Genomic DNA, 21961 nt, shown 5'->3' on the forward strand with positions numbered 1-21961 from the left:
ATAAACGAGTGTGTTGTAGACCATACGACTAAAGTAACACTTCTTAAAAAAGTATTTCGATGAATTGACATCCTTTTAATGAAGTTGTCTTCATCTCAGACATAACTGCATCTCAACAGGTTCTTGGACACGGTTTCTCATGCCTAGAGATGGCAATACGCAACGACCGATTACACATTTTCGTAACGCATTCACCATCTCAACCTCGAGTGATGCGTACGTAAAGAAGTTGGAATAGTTTAGATAGAGATACGTGATAACCCAGTGGATATAACCTCTGCCTCTGATTCCGGAGGGTGGTGGGTTCGAATCCGGTCCGGGGCATGCACCTCGCAAGTTTTCAGTTGTGTGCATTTTAAGAAATTAAATATAACGTGTCTCAAACGGTGAAGGAAACCTGCATATCAGAGAATTTTCTTGGTTCTCTGCGTGGGTGAAGTCTATCAATTCGCATTGGGCCAGCGTGGTGGATTATTGGCCTAACCCCTCTCATCCTGAGAGACGCGAGCTCGGCAGTGAGTCGAATATAACGATAGATATTATTGATAATCAGGATATAAAAAGTTTTAAAAATTTTGTCTGTTCATTTGTTCAAGTATCGCTCATTCATAACACTAACGGACCGATTTTCATGAGGTTTTCCAAGATATACCTGATTCTGATCTTTGAGCAGGCTTTTTAACGAGGGTCAACTTATCACGACTATTCAAGGTCCACGGGTCATGTAGGGAATTCGGTACCTCTACCCGATTACCATTAGCGGATATCCCAAAGGAATTGTTTATTAACTTAATCCAAATAAAACAATAAAAATATAGAGATTATTTCATATATTATTTTATGCACATTATCTTTTCGGCCTTCATTGTTCGTGAGGTACATAGCACATGACAACTTAATAAATTAACACTAGACAACACTACCCAGATATTTTTAAATTTATTTAAAATGCAATTAATAATAACTAATCAGTAGTCGTTAACTACCAATTGAAAAATATATCTTCACTTAAACTATGCGCTATACTATGTAAGTTTTCTTGTAAATTATATTTTTTATCACAAAATGGAACTGTGCTTTTTGTTAGTTACTTTTCAAAATCACTGCAATTATACTATCCAGTAATCTATACTTACAATAAATCTGTAGAGGTCAATTCTGTACATGAAATAAGTATATTTCCAAAATAACTATCAGGGGGTGATTAGTGATTGATACTGATGCCAAAAATGAATGTCTGCCTCTATGTTCGATATAGAAACAAAAACTACTCTACGAATTAACTTTCGGATTCGGACGTTTAACGAAACTTGGTACAATTATTCTTCATCAATTGCAGTGATTTCAAAAATCCTTTGTAAAAAACTATTTCATACATATACTTAAATAAGTACATTTATCAAATTTCATCAATAAAGTTCCATTCACATAATATAATGAGAGATCTAGTTGTACTATAATTCCACATATTTACAATAAATTGAAAAATCACATCGTAATATTCGAATCATAAGCATTAAGGAACATCCACGTCGAGCGACTTCGTTACATAGTTGTGGTCTCGTGCAAACATCCAGTGTAAAGTGCTCTTATATTTTAACTCGTATTATTTTTTATAAATTTACAAAATGTTCTATAATACCTAATTAATAAATAACCATTAGGTTTATCTAGTACAATATTCTTGACACATTCTAATTCGCCTACACAAATATCTAAACTTAAAAATATTGGCATACGTGTAAAAAGTACCTTGCACAAGGAATATTCAGATTTCATACTACGTACAAGACACTTTTAGAAATTAATTTATATTTAGATATTTGTGTGACGTACGTTACTTAAACTATCAAGTCGTAAACTTTGCGTTAATCTACTTAAAGATGAACATTTGATCCAATTGCTACTCTAATATTTGGATGATTTATTCTTACAGATTTTTTTAAGTTAGTAACCTGACATAGTATACCTACACATTAAATCATCTATTACGTAAAACCATACATACATGAAGTCTCTAAAAGCCATGATCTACAAATACTTTACTAATAAAAGGAGTCTTATTCTCAGTGCGTAGTAGCGATATCGATTTGGCATATTACGAATTATGTGCATGAACTAGCCCATACAAAAACATACCGATTAACTTGAGAACCTCCTCCTTTTAAAGTCGGTTAAAACTTACGGCAAATGGTAGATAGTCAGGGTTTTCACATTTTCGAAATTCAGGGTAAAAGGTCAAGGAAGCTCGACCGCTTCTGGAGAGTCTGTAAAAATTTAAATATCTTTCCAGCACCTAAAACATGCCCTGCAAGCTAATTCACTAAGTTCAATACGAAATTGAGATTCTATCTAACAAATGTCATCCAATGAAAGTAGAGACTGAAATCGGCTGCCAATTTAAAAAAAAATCGTGGTAAATTTTGAAAATTGTAGTGCAAATATTGGAATAACCGAGTTTAATACTTATTTATAGGTGTATTCACAAACAAAAAATAATTTAAACAAATTATGAAAACGCATGTTTTTTTAATAAAAAAAAACGCATGTTTTTTGAATTTGTTTTAATGATTTTTTAAATTTGGCGGGCGATTTCAGTCTACTGAAATTAGTTAGACTCTAACCCTTCGTGGATATCCTACAGTAGGTTTAAGACATTTCACAGTTGATTTAATGTATAATTTATTAGGTTGTTAATAAAGACCAAAGTTGTGATTAGGCCAGGTGGTCTTTGCGCTAATGGTGCATTTTCAGAATCAACAATCACTATACATTGTGACAGCTTTGCCTTTAGTACAAGATGTAATGATATGATGTCTTTAGTAGAACTGCAGAGAACGTGGGTGCAGGGACTTTTAGCCGGAATATATCTGGCATTGCTCAAAGTAGAGCATTTAATACTATTAAACCATTGTTGACATTTAAATAAAGGCGAAAATTGGTAAAAAAATCAGTTTTTTTTTATTCTCTACAAGTTAGCCCTTGACTACGACCTCACCCGATGGTAAGTGATGATGCAATCTAAGATGGAAGCGGGCTAACTTGCTAGGAGGAGGATGAAATCCACACTCTTTTCGGTTTCTACACGACATCGTACCGGAACGCGAAATCGCTTGGCGGTACGTCTTTGTCGGTAGGGTGGTAACTAGCCACGGCGAAGCCTCCCACCAGCTAGACCTGGACTAATTAAGAAAACCTAAATCGGCCCAGCCGGGGATCGAACCCAGAACCTCCGTCTTGTAAATCAACCGCACATACCACTGCACCACGGAGGCCGTCAAATCTAAATAAATACATATCTATTCCATTTGAATCGCTAGTGTCTTGAATGTACCCGATCGCTACGTGGGCTAGAGCCGGCACTGGTAATATGGTGGGCTATAATTGTCTATAACAAAAACTTCAAAAACATTCAAGTGACTTCATCAGAAGTATCTAAGTACCTATACAATATCAAAATAATCAAAATCGTTATACAATTGACGGTGAAACCGGTGAACATCCAAAAAATGCCTTTTTTTAAGATGAACAAAAAATCATTTTTTAACTTAATATATACATTTATGTACTGTTTTTCATTATAACAATTACAGAATAACGAGATTTTTTCAATAACCTCTTATTTCATTACTTACTTCAACGAAAAGATATGAAATATAGCAGTCAATATTTTTTCGTTTCATTAATATATTCAACTATTATATATCTAACAATAATCTTTAACACAAAGACTTTATTCGACAAAATCGTAATTTTACTAATAGGTAGCTTAAATTTAATAAATTCATCAACAATTTACAATTTCTGGCAGGTTTATAAATTGTTGTAAAAACGTGTTGCCATGTTTCAAAACTTATTTACCATAAGTTGGTTTAGCAACATTAGAGATGTTACTCAATTTTCAATAATTAGTCATCAACATTTAGGTAAAAAGAACACCATGTCAGTCAATTCTGAATTATGAACTCAATGATAGGGATTATAAATAGATTCTTCATTCAAAATGCCGTGCTGTCACTTTTTATTTTATTAATATATGAATGAAAAAGGTCACGAAATTTCAAAAACCGCAATACGTACAAAGTTGAAACAGATTACAGGGCCGGATTAAGGAGGTCTTAGGGCGGATGAAGTCGCAGACGTCCGCTAGTTACAGTATAAAGTATAATTCAGGAAGTACTTAATAGTATAAAATCAAAGAACTAATCTTAAAAATTCATTATTTCTACAAAGATACCACGGTAACACAATAAAAAAAACAATTTATTAAGGACTATTTATCACAGGGATTACAGTAATCTTATGCTATGATGTAGTTTATCAACATACGAACTCGAATATATGATAAAGCACCTTGTCTACGATAATTTGTAGATAAGTGTACTTATATTTTTAATTAATTGACAATTTTATTCCGATCTCGTGACAGCACTGCGTAATTTATGTTCACAATAAATTTTAATAAACACATTCATTGTTAAAAAGCGTTAATCTCCATTAGTCATTGTTATATAATTTTTGCATATCGTTGATTTAACCGTTTGTGACAAGAAAACAGATTTCTTTAATGCTTTAAAAGGTTCAAGATTAGATTTCTTTTTTAATTTTTTAGGCTGTTATTTGGTCATTTCTAAAAAAATACAAGTTTACTGATATTTTCTCAGATACTAATAACAAAGCCTGTAAATCCATTTACTTGCCGCTAAATCGTTCATATCCGGCCGCTCAGAGATTGCGTTTCTGCCAGGTCATGATCCAATGGGACAAATTATATTCAATATTGCCTCGTTTGATGTCTCATCACTATAAAGACAAAGAATTGGCATAACCTTGAAACAGTACAACAACCTTGGACGCTAGCTCTAAGTTACATCGCCCATTCAACCACGACTTCTCAGAAACGCAATCTCTGAGCGGCCGGATATTAGCCATTTACATCTGTAGGCACTAGACAGAGAAGTATATGATCCGTCACATTATCTCAAACAGAAAACAACTTATGCAAGGATTTGAAAGAATTGACACAAGTAAATTCGATATTCGGTGACATATCGCATGGTTTTGCAGGACCTTGAGGTCTGGCAAGTGTAAACAGTTGAGTGTATTGTGTTACGATGTAAAAATCACATCAAAATCGAATATATTTTGTCAACGGCACGCTAAATAATTGTCTATTAACTGTACTCCGTCTACAATTACATCTAATAATGTTTATGGATTGAACTCTATGCATTTTTTTCATAAAACATAATCTACCTAATAGGAATGTCAACTTTTCTAACCTCTCATGGGCGTGATATACTTATTGTTATTAAGAGTCTGAACACTTTTCATAAACATCTGGGTAAGTATTTTGATTTTTAACCAAATTGAATTTTACTTTTTTTTAATTGGCACTTTGAATAAGTAAAGCTATAAAATGTTTGTAAAAAGTAATTTCATAAGACTAGTATTAAACAACATCACAGCCCCCGCAGTGAGAAAAGAGGTGGACTTGAAAAATAAGTGTTATAAAACGATTTTTTTTGGAGAGCTGGTGCCATTTCGTTAACAGAAAAGTAAATAGACAGATAGATACAATACAGATAGATACAATATCATTTCTTTAGCTCAAAAAATGAAACAACTAGTATGCAAAGAATCTGTAAATAAACAAAAAAAAGCCAATTCGATATTAGTTATCGTAAAGCGTGTTGTTTTTTTGACGTACAACGAAGGGTATAACTTTGATAAAAGATGTCAACTACCAATTGATTTATTTAATAAAAAAAAACGTGTGAGCATGAAATTAGTCTCAATTTGTTGCAAATTATATTAAACTAACCTTGAAATTAATGAAAAAAAAAGTGTGTCAGCTCCGACGCACGAATAGAGTTTACTCTTTCAGATCGATTGTCTAAATAGGTGTATGTTGCCCCGCAGCGTACACTATGTACGTCTCAATACATACGCTTGAAAAGTAAAAGGTGTGCAATCGCGGAGCAGCAGGCCGCGGCGTGCGAGCCCGCTAACAGGTGTGTAGAATAGGTTGCGCACAAAAAACGTAACGCTGTCATTCCTTCATCGAATTTTACTGCCCATATTTTTTTTATACCGGGGGCTATTTAAGAAAAATTGATTCTTAAGGAGTAAACTCCAAAAAATTGGACATACCAGCATACTTTGTTGTAGTATGCTGGTACGTCCAAATCGTATATCTTTTAAAACGGCACGCCAGTAAACTGTCTATTGACTCCTCTGTCAACGCCAGTTGTACAGTTACGTCAATGTATTTAAACCACAAATGTGCTAGAGTGCGTTTGTATTTCAATCAAAAATCAATTTAATATGAATAATGATAAATTAATATTGTCATTACGTTGCTTTACAAATGTATAAAAAAATATTTTAATACATTTGTAATGGTGATAAGAATGTACGTACTGACTTTTCTCTTAAAGTGATTATCTTCAATTTAAGAAAGGTCTATATATCGACAACTACTTAAAGTAACAGAGAGATAAAAAATATATTAGTTAGTAAAAAAAAATATTTTAAGGTTACGTAATTCGAGTCAATCTGAATTAATAATAATTAAATTAAATAATGTACAAAAATAAAAAAGTGAGCAGAAAACTTAGACGAGAACAATCGCTACTTCAGATTTTCTGATCTGTAAAAAAATTTGCGTATATAAAATGTTTTTTTTTTTATTTTGATTTGATTTCCCCTAACCTCTCTCTGCTATTTTATCAATTATCTCGCTCAAGTTTCCTTAAACTATGTACAATTAATTTACAAGGGTAAAAAAAATCATATAAAAAGTAAATAGAAAAATGTTATACTGATTGTATTTGTTATAACTAATTTGGTGCCGACTTATCTAATAAAGTAAATAAAGAATATACAATTAATTGTAAAAAAAGAACTATATTTATATTCATTATTTGATGCAAAATCTACTCATAAAAGTAGAGTTTTTCTTTTCCCCTCCCGTATACTGGGAGAGACATTCTTAAATTTTCGTTAGAGTCGACTAGTTACGAAGAGTCGTAACTACGAAAAGTCGTAACTACGAAGAGTCGTAACTACGAAGAGTCGTTACTACGAAGAGTCGTAACTACGAAGAATCGTAACTACGTAGAGTCGTAACTTCAATGTCGTAATCGAATATATCGTAGTCTCAATTGCCTTAGGTCAATAAATTCTGTACTCTAGAACGATTTGTATAGCTTTCCCAGGGTATAAGTAGGAAAGGATTTTACTACATAAATAAACTCCAGCCATAATAAATTTCTTAAATTTAAGAAACTAATGTAGTTTATTTTCATGATTTTATAACCTAATACGTAGATGTCGACAGCTAATCTAATATCAGTACCTCAAGTTTTTACAGTAATCGAAAACGAAAATCGAAATAGAGTTCCTCTATAATAACGTTCGAACAACTCGAAATTATACAAATTTCGGTTTAACAAAATGCAGTATGTAACTATAGGATAATAATACTTGATAAAAAAAAAACATACATACAGCCGAACGTAGAACCTCCTCCTTTTTGGAAGTCGGTTAAAAATTAATAACCTATAGCCAGAAATAAGATTCTGCTTTCTATCATTATTCACATACCATACCTGCTCCATATCAAGTTTCGTAGCAAGATTTTTTTTGCTTGCTACACAAGTAATTGAACTATTATACCTTCTTCATAAGGTACAAGAAGTATAAAGTTGACCAGTTATACCTTCTCCACAAGGTCACAGTATCTAGTCCCATTGCAATATAACAACTAACAAATAAGTAGGCGACGTCGTTCTTATGCGAACACATGAATATGTACTTTCATATAAGGTGTCAGAAGTATAAAGTTGACCAGTTATACCTTCTCCACATGGTCACAATACCTAGTCGCATTATAGGACGCTGTTCTTATGCGAACACATGACTATGTGCGATTTATATAAGTTAACAGACTATAAGTTGACCAGTTATACCTTCTCCACAAGGTCCCAATACCTAGCGTTGCTAGTACGTGATGCAATTTTTATGCGAACACGTGAATATATACCTTCAATATAAGGTAACAGAAGTATAAAGTTGACCAGTTATACCTTCTTCACAACGTCACAGTACCTAGTCGCGTTCCTAGGAGTAGGCGACGCAGTTCTTATGCGAACACGTGAATATGTACCTTCTACGTAAGGTAACAGAAGTACATAGTTGACCAGTTATAACTTCTCCACGAGGTCACAATACCTAGTCGCGTTGCTAGGAGCAGACAGCGCCGTTTTTATAGGAACACCTGAATTTATACCTTCAATATAAGGTACCAGAAGTATAAAGTTGACCAGTTATACCTTCTCCACGAGGTCACAATACCTAGTCGCGTTCCTAGGAGTAGGCGACGCAGTCCTTATGCGAACACGTGTATCTATACCTTCAATATAAGGTACCAGAAGTATAAAGTTGACCAGTTATACCTTCTCCACGAGGTCATAGTACTTAGTCGCATTGCTAGGAGCAGACAGCGCCGTTTTTATACGAACACGTGTATACCTTCAATATAAGGTACCAGAAGTATAAAGTTGACCAATTATACCTTCTCCACGAGGTCACAGTACTTAGTCGCGTTGCTAGGAGTAGGCGACGCCGTTCTTGTGCGGGCGCGTGAAGATGACCTCCTCGTCGTCAGCGTTGATGCTGTCAGCCGTCAGCGCGACTGTGTCGCTGTGGACGACGTGCGGCGATTCGCTGAACTCATCCAGCTCCTCTATACCCGCTGTGGAGATACAAGACACAATAGGGATGATGACAGTTTTTTACTCCTACTAATAAACGCGAAAGTTTGTATGGACGTTTGGATATTTGTTTCTCTATCCGCTATTACTGAAGCGATTTGGCTGAAATTTGGAATGGAAATAGATTTTATTCTGGATTAACACATAGGCTACTTTTTATCCCGAAAAAATCCATGGTTTCCCGAGAATTGCGAAAACTGATGATTTTGATGATATGAATGTTTGTTACTCTTTCACGCCTCAACTACTGAACCGAATTTGGTATTGAGATATATTACAGCTTGGATTAACACAGGCTACTTTTCCAGAAAAATCCATGGTTCCCAAGGGATTTGTTAAAAACTTAATTCCACGCGGACAAAGTCGCGGGCGTCCGCTAGTTGCATATAAATTAGTAGTATGGTAATAGTAAAGCAATTTTGTAAAAGTAACAGGGTATCTGCGATCATTACTTTCGGAGCTACAGGGATTTAAAGGGTCAGATTTGCGGCGCTGCCGCGGATCCCTGAAAAACGCCCTAATCGATTCGATTTTTTTCATGAAGTATTAATAATGTACTATATTTTGCATTAAGCAAGTATTGTTAAAAATTAATAATAGAAATTAAATAAATATACAGGACGTAAATTAGCATTTCCCATAACTCTAGTGTTAGATGTGTTCTAAAATGAATATTATTTGTGTAAATAATATATCTTTTATACATGGATTTTAAATTGTGTCTCTTATACCGCATGCTTGATTGTATTCTGCAGAGGTCGAGTACTTAACAATATGGCTGGTTTCACTTTGAATTAATTGAGTCGCCGAGAACCTAATTTGTTATTGTTTTACTTATTTTAAAATGCAACATTGCTTTGTTACATAATATTATGTAACAAAGCAATTAATACACTGATAGAATTATTTGAATTAATTTGAATGAAAACTTTTAATTTTTTTTTTAGTTACTAAAATATTAGTTAAGCAGTTTGGTTCCTACAAGCGATCTCGTTAACACCTTAAAGTTATAGGAAATTATACAAAACACCCTGTATAAGAGAAGAAAAAACCATACCGGTATAATCAGAGGGTGTTAGCAACAAATACTGCTCGGAGCGCGTCGGCCACAACAGATGCGCCATCACACAAAACGCCAGGCAATCTGCAGAGTAAGTTATACCTGTAAAAAACACGAGTGAGTTTTAGACCAGAGGTTCCCAAACTATTTTTTCTCTAAGACCACTTTTTTTTTCATTTTATTTTTTTACCCTACCCCTACCGGCAAAAACGTACAGCCAAGCGATTTAGCGTTCCGGTACGATGTGGTGTTGAAACCGAAAGGGGTGTGGATTGTCATCCTCCACCTAACAAGTTAGCCCGCTTCCATCTTGGATTGCATCATTACTTACCATCAGGTGAGATTGTAGTATTAAGTTGTAAAAAAAAAAGACTGTTGAACACAAGGCTCCTCTCCGAATGTGAGGAGTGAGGCCAATAGTCCACTATGTTAGCCCAATGCGGATTGGCAGACTTCGCACACGCAGAGAATTAAGAAAATTTTCATGTATGCCGGTTTCTTTACGATGGTTTTCTTTCACCGTTTGAGACACGTGATTTTAAATTTCTTAAAATGCACACAACTGAAATGTTTGAGGTACATGCTCCGGATTCGAAGCTAGGCCTTCCGAACTAAAGGCATCATCATGTATTAGGGCTGCTGGAACAAAAAGTAATTACAATACTTGGACTCACCTAAAATAAATTTAAATCTCCACAGCGGGCTAATCTGCAGAGCTATGAGCGCTATGATCGGCAAGTAGACGAACCACACGAGGCTCGAGGCGCCGAAGTGCAGGAGGAAGTTGAGCTTGGGCATGTTGTGCTCGTACATCATGGTGTTCCGCAGCTCCAGCACGAACCACGTCATGATGGCCACGCGCAGAGTGAGCACCAGCCAGCCCGGCCACGTCTGGTACTCGTCTATCTCCTCTATTATATCCACTTCCGTCTGGAAAACAAACAAATACTCTTTATATCATAAAACCCAAAGTAAAATTTTGGTTTTTAGGCTTCTGTACCCATTACTAAAGACAAAGATACTATTAGATATGTTACGCTACTATACAAAATCACCGCAAAAATCAGAATTTACTCTACTCCACTGGCATATAGATGCACAATTTTTAAAAGTTAAAGTTTACTTATATTATGTATTTATGTATATATAGTTTTTACAGTTCTTAAAACACAAAACTCGACATTGTAGACAATGCGAATAAATGACATTAACCCACCATTTCAATAAAGCAAATTAAGCAAACATTTAATATTAGCCACAGTTTCGACGCGCTAGTAACATCTATACTAATCTATACTAATATTATAAAGCTGAAGTGTTTGTTTGTTTGATAGAACGCGCTAATCTCAGGAACTACTGGTACGATTTAAAAAATTCTTTCTGTGTTAGATAGCCCATTTATCGAGGAAGGCTATGGGGTATATAAAATCTTCGTATTCCTACGGGGACGGGAACCACGCGGGTGAAACCGCGCGGCGTCAGCTAGTCTATACTATAAAACTTTTGTTTGTAACCAGAAAGTAAAGCGAGAACCTATTACTAATGGTATGCGTCCACATGTCCGCATCGTAAGAATAGGACGTATCGCATCAAACGGATCGTAGTACTCTTTGTTTATAAAGTCAATACAAATGCGTCCACTGATCGCACGAATTTACCGTAAAATTAAACAGGTTTGGGGACCATTAGGTCTAATATAAGATACCACGAAATATCTCATGAAGACAAAATGAACCGAAACTAAGCTCTAAACTAATATGCTTTCTCTTTTGTTGCGGTAGGAGACAACAAACAAAGCAATATATCCGGTTCGGCCGCGACTGTTTTTTTCTCTTCACGACATGTGTCGTACCGTTTATCTTAGGCCTACATAATTCTATACTATATTCGTCACAAGTATTTAATTTACGACCAAAAGACGGCTAAATTTTTATGATTTCCATTTTATTGTAATTTCATAAAATGTATACTTACAGTGTTCCAAACATACAATAGTATGTGAACAATTCCATAGACCATCCACACTCCAAAAACCAGTGGCTTGTATGTCAGCTCTAATCTGGTGACGGCCCAGCCTTTTGCCAACAAAAGGAGCAAGAGCATAAAGAGGGTCTGTAAACGAAAACAAATTATCTTAATTAAAATAATTAACAAATATACATTTAGAATTACTGTTATAATTTTGGCATGAAATAAAAATATTATAGTAGAGGAGCCGAAGAGGGGATTTTTGGCATTACTCAAGCATGGCAGATGAACATAAGTGAATATACCTAGCACGTTGTTCAGTACTTCCACCAAGTATGAGCATTTAATATCGGTGGTTACCTTAAAGGTAACCAAAAAAAATACTAACTTCAGAAATACTCATGCAGCATGTCAGATTAAGATAAGGAAGGTGTACATTTCGATAATCTGACGATTTGAGCGTTACAAAATAAAACCCTTATATTTCTGTCATTGCAAAGATTCGCCCAGACAAATGGACAATTTAATTTTTTTGCACTTGAGAAGACACAGTTATCTCGATTTTAAGATAACAGACAGATACTTCAATTTATCTAGAATAACAAAGCTTGTGACATACAACAATAAAATTTAGCAGGGTGGTAGTTTATTGTTAGATGGTATTTTAAGACAGGGCCAGATTAAGGAGGTCTAAGAGCGGACAAAGTCAACGGCGTCAGCAACTTTTATTTATACGTATCGAGTATTCATGAGCTTTAAACCTGAAGGAAAAATCTCTCCTATATGTAGGTAATAAGATTTATAGCATCTACTAACTCTGCTCATAATATCCAGTATATCACCAGCTACATCCAACCCCGGGAAGCCAACACCGTCTGCAGCAAACTTCATAGTGTGTAGCACATTGAAACAGAGAGCCACAAACTCAAGCACAAGGCTTGAAGTGAACAGCTTAGTGACAGGATGCCTTTGTGTTCTGAAATTTAAAATAAATATAAATAAAATAAAATGAAGTAAATTTTTTTTACTGCCGATTAGTTACATTTACATAAATTCAGTCTCCACTTTTCTCTTTCTGAAATCTATATAAAGGCAAAAGGATAGAATAAGATATAATAAGGAAGGATATAATAATCAATATCTTGAATTCTGTTTGACATACAAAGTTGAGATACAAAATAAATATAAATAAACATATACCAATAACACCTAAGTGTAGCCTGCGTTATGGTTACTAAGATAGCTGATTTCATCATACAATTATATACCATATATAAAAACTTATATAATGTATAAACACACCCAGACACTAGAAAATACCCATGCTCATCTCACAAATTTCCAGTTGTGGGAAATGAACCCAGATGTGCCCGATTGATTGGCTGTCAATCCATTTCATAGTTAGCTAGACATGTACCAGGTTCCAGCATATAAAAAATCATCTGTGTTATTAAGAAACAATCTCTTTATATGAACAGAATATATTCAGATTGCTTAACAGTACAACTACCTTATTTATTTTTATAATTACTCACATGCACTAAAATCGCATGGGTACTTTATCACACATCTTAGCCCTACGGGAATGGGATAACTCAATTTTATAATAACTACATTTGATTGTTAAATTGTATAACAAATGTTAATAAAGAAAACTTACCTGACTGCATAAATTTGAACAGGCAGAAGTATAATATAGCACAGCCAGAAAACCAAATACAATTCCAATGTATTCTGTCTGTCAAATGAGAACTGGTAGAACATTGTGTTAGAGAGAGAGAGGTTAGGGCTTCCATTCACCAGCCAGAAGTCATACTCTATAGTTTGTGGTGTGTTTGTCAAGGTCTTGTTGTCAGAGGATGGTGCACCAGAATAATGGTGCCATGTGCAAGTTGCCTCATCCAAATAGCAGGACACCATTGAAACATACCAGAACCTGTAAAATATGAATATTCATTAAAAAGTTCTGTTCTACAGAGTGCTCTTACAGGAAAGAAGTTTTTTTATATAAAATCAAATACATAATTATAAGTTATATATTAAAGTCAAATGATAACAATAATAATTAAAACAATGCTGGGTTAGGCTGGGTTCACGAGGCATTGTCTAATATATATATTTTCTATATATATATGTATTAGTTTTAAGTTATTATTATGATGTAAATGTATTAGTTTTAAGTTATTATGTAGTTATGTGTTGTGTTAACAAATAAATGATTTCTATTCTATTCTATTCTTCTATTCTAATAAAATAATATAAAACCATGCCCATGCTAATGTGAACCCAGCCTAACTCTTAGGACAGACAGTAATTTATTTTAATAAAATATATAAAACGTACTTCTACTCTGGTATTATAACATTATGTGATTAATGCTTTTTTGTAAAATTTAAAACCATACTAATGAATTTTAAAAATCAACCTCCTATACTCTTTGTTAGATACTACTATCTGCTTTACTTTTGTTGGTGTTTGGTGTTAACAAACCACACATTTAATTTTTTTTTAAAGCAATGTTTGAACTTTGACAAACCATTCAAACAAAGCAGCAGACTAACAAATAATGATTAATTTGACAAAAAGATTGATTTTTAAGGAGTACTTTACAGGATGTATTACCTTGGCTGTCCATTGTTTTGAATAACATATGTAAATTGATTTTTTTTCACCACATTCCATGGCGTGTCCTCATCCACACAGAGTTTGCCTTCAGGACAAGGGATCCTCCTAAACAGGTCTTGACCATTGGCATTGCACTTTGGATGATAAGCAGAGCCATTTAGCTGTTGAAACATCGCCTGACATGCCGACTCCTTATCAATAATATCACGACTTTTGTAATAATGTAAAAAATGTGATCGGTCCAAAACTGCAAAAGTCACTGGATATTTAAAATTTTCTTTCGATGTGATGTTACCGAAAATGTAGCCATATGTTTCCTTTTGGAAATGTATATCAGTCTTTTGAAAGCCGAACTTCACTAAGAACTTGAAAAAGTCCTGAGTCGAAAACTCTCCTTTTACATGTGTAGCTGACGCGGTGATTATTAATGAGGAAAATAATAAAAGTAAGTATTTTTTAAACATTTTGACATAAAAATAGAACAGCACTGTATCCACATTTCTTTTTACATTAGTTATGGGTCTTAATTACTCGGTTTATAATGAAGATACGTCGCACTTGCACATGGTAAAGTATTTTTCGTCACAAATCTGTTTTTATAGATATAAAATACATAATTCAAGAATTTTACAGTAGGAAAAATACCTCAACTCAATAATCATTTTGTCATTTTAATTTTTTAATTTATTTTTTTATTATCTGTAATTCTGTAGCCACAGATCACTATAGTCTGTAGCCAACAACAACAGATTCCCTAAAGATCACAGATCACTATAGACTAGAAACTAAAGATTCTTTTAGTCCATACAGACTAAAATATGTATAGCATTTGGACATCAGACGAAAAATATTGTTACACACCTCAGACTACTTAGTGTTCGGTTCGATTGTTTTCAGATTCACCTCAAATTGTTTTTATTTCATTACGCTTAAGCAGTCGGGATTTTGTTTAAATAATAATATTTTTTACTCTCTTTTATCTCAGACGAATTTTGTATTTGATCTGAGTATTTTTATATGTTTGACATATTTGTCATACAATAACTCTTTGACACCATTATCTATGTATCTAAGCAATAATCTCCTGAGTAAATATGTTCCTTGGCAATAATTGTACACATAAATTAAACCAGCTGACTCCGCGCGGTTTCACCCGCGTAGTTCCCGTTCCTGTATGAATGTGTGAAAGAATTATAGCCTTTAGCCTTCATCGATAAGTTGGCTATCTAACACTGTAATATTTTTTCCAGTAGTTCCTGAGATTAACTCTTTAGCTAAATAATACTAAGTATTCAGCTTTATAATATTAAGTATAGATAAAAAAATAATAATCGTAGAGTGAGCTAAGCAAAACTACAGCTTCAACGTGTTTCAAGTTCCAGTCACCAGTAAGTTTAAAATATATTTTTAAAAATGCTTTTTTAATGCAACAAATAGTTGGTATTTATAAGAATATATACTCAAGGTACAGAAATACCCTTTGACACCTAGTTATCTAACACAGATTAATAATTCGTGTTCGTTTTTATTTTTAGGATCTGACATCTTTATTATAATTTCTAATCTGTATTCTGTCTGTCTGTGATTCTGATCAGGGTTCCCAACTTAGGGGTTTCCCCCCAGATTTAGGGTTTAAATAAGTGAAATGGGATTTATTTAGGGGCCTGTAATTTTTAAGGGTATTTTCAGGGGTTTTTTTGACTCTTTAATTTGTATTTTTAATATGAAAATATTAATATTTCTTTCTTAAATTTGTATACAGTAAAAAAATATGTTAAATTTATTCAATGTCAACATGTATGATTTCAAAAAATCCGAATCTTCAGATGAAGACGTAATATTTTATAAATTAAATAAAGACTTTTGGAAACATATTACAGCATTTTATTTCTAAATCATTATGAATTTATATTTTTTAAGGGGACAACTCAATAATTAATGCGATTTTAGAGGTTTTTGACACAAACTTTAGGGATAAATATTTTTGGGAGTTGGTAACACTGATTCTGATTCTGATTTTGTTAGGTGCTGTACTGAAGAATAAAGTGATATTTTTCGATTTAAAATTTAGATATTAATCCTGTCGAATTTACTTAATAAAGAACTGAAGAAGAGCCGTTTTAAGAGTTGTTCAGTGTATAACAATGTTTTACACTTTATCCTCTAGGATGTTCAATAGAAACAGCTTTTCCTACTTGATTGTCAGTTGTCAGCCATAGCAAGTAGCAATTGTAATCCATTCCTTTGTGAACTCTAAACCCAGATATTTTTATGGTAATTTGTATTACATTGCTGATTTCGGCTTCACTTCTTAAGCATGTTTCATTAAGATATGATAAAGTTGCGAAAATTTTCCTTTGTATTTGTAGTTTTTACCCTTTGTATGGTTTAGTAGGCTTGTTAACCTCAATGAAGCGGAAGTGACCATTAACTATCTACCTGCTGATTTTAGTGTATTTACGAATTGAGATAGACTTTTACTACATTTTGTATGTTTCGTGCATCTTATCTGTGTGTTATATCGCTATAATGGTAGAAATAGGTGTTCCACAACAATCTGCGGAAGATAGTTTAGAAAACGCCGAATGGTATTGGGGTGATATTACACGGTAAGTTACTTTTTTTTTCTTACTATAATCGGCATTTTTTTTTAAATTCTTACGAGCATAAAATCGTAGCAATACAGTAGTAATACTGAATAATATGCTTAAATGTAAAAAAAATATAATTAAAAGATTATTTGCTTGTCAATAAAATAAGTCTAAAACTAAAGAAAGTAAAATTTTAATGAAAAATGATTATTGTGTAAGAATGGATATGTGTGACAAAGTATTACAAAATATTTCATATATAGTTTATTTTATGATTAACTTAAATTCTTTATTACAGGGATGAAGCCAATGAAAAACTCCGTGACACATGTGATGGCACTTTTCTAGTCCGCAATGCTTCAAACAAAGACAGTGGTTACACATTGACAGTCAGGAAAGGGGGCACAAACAAGTTAATAAAAATCTACAACCAAAATGGCCACTATGGATTCTGTGAGCCCTTTGAGTTTAACTCCATTGTGGACCTCGTTAGATTTTACACAGAATATTCCCTGGCGCACTGCAACAGTAGTCTCGATATCAAGCTTATGTACCCTCTTTCGAGACATCTAGAAAACGAAGGTGGGGAAAATTTCAATGATGACACATTAGAAACGAGATACAAAGAAATTCATAAAGAATTTGTATTAAAAACCAGAGATTACGATGAAAGATCAGATAAATATATGAGGCTCAGAGAAGAGGTGAAACTTATGAGACAAGCCCTTGATAGTTTTAATGAAACAATAATAGTTTGTGATAAACACATCAAAGCACAAATTGAGATGCAGTCAAAAGCTCAGCCGCATGAAAAAAATGATCTTATAGAAAACAATAGGTTGCTCATGATTCAAGTTAATAATTTCAAACAAGCAATTGTCCATTTGGATCACAGGTTGAAGAGGACCGTTGAATCGAATCTATTGCTCGAAAGAGAAATAACAGAACTGAAGTCTGAAATAATTTATCTTTACACAATAAAAACTCGTTACAAAGGGTAAGCAATACTTTTTTAATTAACATTTTTGTACTACACATGCCATGTATTACCCACAAGCAATTTGCTTAAAGCTGTTGCAACTGATTGCACAAGACTAATAAATTTAAAAAAAAAAAACATTTTTGTACTAAAAATGTATTTAAATTTAAAATGTTTCCAATGTATGTACATTGGACACATTTCAAATGTTAGTACTAGTAGCTTATCAAAAGCTCCTTTGAATATAGCAGCATTCTGTATTATTAAAGAATATAGTGGCCATTGAAATTACAGGCTTATCAATGCTTACCTCAAACAGAAAATGTAGGAATTTTTAGTCTGTTTGCCCTCCAAGGTGTTGCCTAATCCATTGAATAGAATTTTAAAAAATCAATTAAAATCCTTATACATAAACTCCTAAAATTTTTACAGTTGGCTGCACAGGCGAAGCAAGACGGAAGAATACCTCCAGGCCTTAGAAGATGACAATATTCATAAACTTGAAGAACTGTATGCGCATCGTGAATCCAAGACCTGGATGGTTGAAGACTGTTCCCGCACCAGAGCTGAAGAGCTTTTAGAAGGGAAACCACAAGGCACATTTTTGATTAGACCAAATTCAACAGGTCAACGTGCCCTTTCAATTTGTTGTAACAATATGGTGTATCATTGTATAATTTTCAAGACTGAGAGAGGTTATGGATTTGCTGAACCATATAATATTTACAAGTGAGTATCTATTCTGTTTTTTTTTTCTAGGTTTGTCTGTGATCAGGAAAAGCAAACTATGTTGGTAAATGTGTTCCATACATCAACAATGGGGGAATCTAGTCATCAACTAGGTTTGAATATATTAATTTTTATGATACATTCGGGTAAATAAGGTAATTTATAGATTTAAAGCAAAGATTGACTGGGTATTTGCGAAATAAATTCAAAAGAAAATTTATACAGTTTTAGCTTCCTTACATTAAATATGACATTTTTCAATAATCAAACTTAAACGCACAAATAACAAAGATATTAGTAATTTTGTTTGACCGCCCATACAAATTGCTTTACTATTAGCATACTCCTATTTTAATCCCTTGAAACTTTCTCTACACTGGTAAAATATATACATGATAATCTAGCCAAATATTAATTATTCTCTCAATACTCTATCTTTTTATCTCTTTAATTTCCACATTGGAAATTTGTTAAAAACTTATTTATACAATGTGAACAGACAGAAAGACAGATTCTGGGGAGGGCTTTGTTTATATTTATTGTATAGATGCTTCATAAATTATAAATCAATAATAATAATCAGCAATTATTGTTACAAGTTATATAATAAGACAAAAGATGCAAGCTTAGCATTTTGTGAATTTTATGTGTCTGGTACAATTCCAATAACTTAGTTCTTGATAAAATCATAATTACTCATATATATGTTGTAATATAAAGATGAAAGTGGGCTAACTTTAAGAGGCAATAGGTACAAGTTAGTTATTTGAGACACTTAATATACAGGGTGTCCCATAATTAATGGATAAAACGCAAATGGTAGATGTACCACCAAATTATCTAAAATTAATCTGAATTTCCAAAAATCTAGGGTAACCAAGTTATACTTTTTTTTTTGCAGATTTTTTAAAATTTTCTGTCTTGAATCAGTCTTTTCAATGCTGTAGTCGTTGAAATTAAGATTTGTAAGATCTGATTTTTGTTAAACATTACAGATTATATTACCAATGCACCATAATACTATTTGTGTAAATAATGTTTTATTTCTTTTGTACAAGAAGCTTTGAATGCAATAATTATTTTTCTTTCATTATAATGACCCATTTAAATTTGCGTCTTATCCGTTAATTATGGGACACTCTTTTAATCACTTTCATAGTGTTATAGAGGCATTATACAGCAACGCTAAACCGCCTGACGGTAAGCCTTTACTTTACCAGTATCTAGCCACTAGCATCTAGCCTACCACCAAACCAAACCTCAGCCAAATTAGATAATATAAAACGCAGGCACTCTTTAGACAACCAGCATTACTAACTGTGCCATAGGGGTCGTAAATGTAAGCCATGATAGACCAGTGGATATGACCTCTGTCTTCGATTTGGAGGGCGTAGGTTCGAATCCAGTCTGGGGCATGCACCTCCAACTTTTCAGTTATGTGTATTTTAAGAAATTAAATATCACGCGTCTCAAACGGTGAAGAAAAAAACATCGTGAGGAAACCTGCACACCTGAGAATTTTCTTTAGTATGTGAAGTCTGCCAATCCATATTGGGCCTGCGTGGTGGACTATTGGCCTATCCCTTCGCATTCTAAGAGGAGACTCGTGCTGAGTAGTGAGCCGAAAATGGGTTGCTATTGAAGATAAAAATGATGAATTAAAGAGTGCCTTTTTATTTTCACAGAACTTTAAACGAGCTTGTACTACATTACGCTGTAAACTCTTTAGAGGAACACAATGAACAATTAAGGACTGCCCTAAAATATCCAGTCAATGCACATTTAGTCAAGATACCAGACAAGAAAGTCCACGAGTCCCAGCAAACAGATGTCCGTCAGCATCCAGATTACCATCACGATTCACAGTTACACCTAAACACGGGAAAAGAAAATGCCATACACACCCATAATAACGTTTGAACGACCTGTACAAGACTACTAGTCATTTTGTATGAAAAAAGGCTAGAATTGGATTTCAAAGTTGTAATGATTGGCACAAATGAATATCAATTCTTCCAGTGAATAATGCAATTTAATTGCATTAATGGTGAGTTCTCAATATGTGATATATTTTTTTTGGTAAAGGTTATGTTAATTGTCTGTCATAATCTATACCATTTTGTTGATTTTCTCAACAAATAACTCCTCCAATGTACAGTCACTTTCATATGTAAGTTTTTATGTGTATATTTTATGATCAAAACAAATGTATTTGTATGTAAAGATAATTACAGTGTTTTTGGTAGAATAACAAGAATTTTTATAAAATAATAACACCCAAGTTTGTTAAACTATTGTACAATTTATTTGTAAAAATTGTACTGTTTACAGTAATTTTGCACTGTTTGTGATATATTGAAGAGTTCCGTTCTCCAAAAATCTTCACCAAATTTTGTATGTATATAATGAAAAAGAATTGTTCAAATTGGTGTAAACCTGTTTAACATTTTTGATGTTCTTTTTAAGGGTTAAATAGAGTTGAAAACAGCTTCTTCTAGTACCTTTGGTAGGCATTCCGTTTTGGTATTTGAACTAACTGTACTACATAAAGATTCATGACAATGTTATATAATATTGTAGAAATAAGGAAATTAGGGTATATACACATATATCAGTGTCATAGCTTTATGCAATTATGTGCTTTTTCATGTGTGCTATAAAAGAAATGATTATTCAATTAATGTCATAGATGTGTGTCTGTAAACATGCGTTATAACCCAGAAGTTTGTTTTCTAGGAACAATTTCAATTTTATGTTTTTTTTTTTAATTATTTGAGGTCAATCCTGGGGTAGGTTTTGGCTGTGGTTGACCCTACTGGCAAAATGGTACCAAACCAAGGCAAGTGCTTTGGCCTTCTGATGATGATACCAGTCAGTATTGTTAGATGAACTATATTCTTACCCAATTAATGCTCCTATTTTAGATTGCATTGTCACTTAACATTAGGTGAGATGACTGTCAAGTATTAACTTGTTAAAGACAATAAATAAAAACAATACACTAGGGTGTTCTGGCTTGCCAGTTTCCATACTACAAACATTAATTTTTTTACCTCATTAGTACAAATCATACACAATAAATATATATATTTGTATTTGTGACCTGATCCGTGACACTGATATGACTGGATACACCTTAAAGGTCAAAAGCAACTGACAAAATTCACGTCCCTAATATTGCATTGTGCACAGCTGATAGATGAATAGTAATGCAACTAACTTAAGATAGTTG

At 33.4% G+C, this 21961-nt stretch overlaps 2 protein-coding genes across 2 annotated transcripts; one reads left to right on the plus strand and one right to left on the minus strand.

The window, feature by feature from the left end:
• Positions 1 to 813: 813 nt before the first annotated feature.
• On the minus strand, positions 814 to 15129 carry LOC112044664 (transmembrane protein 145). Its single transcript, XM_052883496.1, has 7 exons — positions 14428 to 15129; positions 13466 to 13741; positions 12622 to 12781; positions 11812 to 11949; positions 10512 to 10767; positions 9835 to 9939; positions 814 to 8758 (listed from the first exon to the last, which is right to left on the minus strand). Exons 1-7 carry the CDS (start codon positions 14892 to 14894, stop codon positions 8613 to 8615), a joined length of 1548 nt encoding a protein of 515 aa, XP_052739456.1. The 5' UTR covers positions 14895 to 15129; the 3' UTR covers positions 814 to 8612.
• A 1281-nt stretch (positions 15130 to 16410) lies between these two features.
• Positions 16411 to 21961, plus strand: LOC112044673 (phosphatidylinositol 3-kinase regulatory subunit gamma). The gene is made up of 4 exons (XM_024080595.2): positions 16411 to 17039; positions 17320 to 18018; positions 18433 to 18729; positions 20415 to 21961. Exons 1-4 carry the CDS (start codon positions 16960 to 16962, stop codon positions 20647 to 20649), a joined length of 1311 nt encoding a protein of 436 aa, XP_023936363.1. The 5' UTR covers positions 16411 to 16959; the 3' UTR covers positions 20650 to 21961.

This window comes from Bicyclus anynana, chromosome 9, assembly GCF_947172395.1.
Source record: "Bicyclus anynana chromosome 9, ilBicAnyn1.1, whole genome shotgun sequence".
In the NCBI taxonomy this organism is placed as follows: Eukaryota; Metazoa; Arthropoda; class Insecta; order Lepidoptera; family Nymphalidae; genus Bicyclus; species Bicyclus anynana.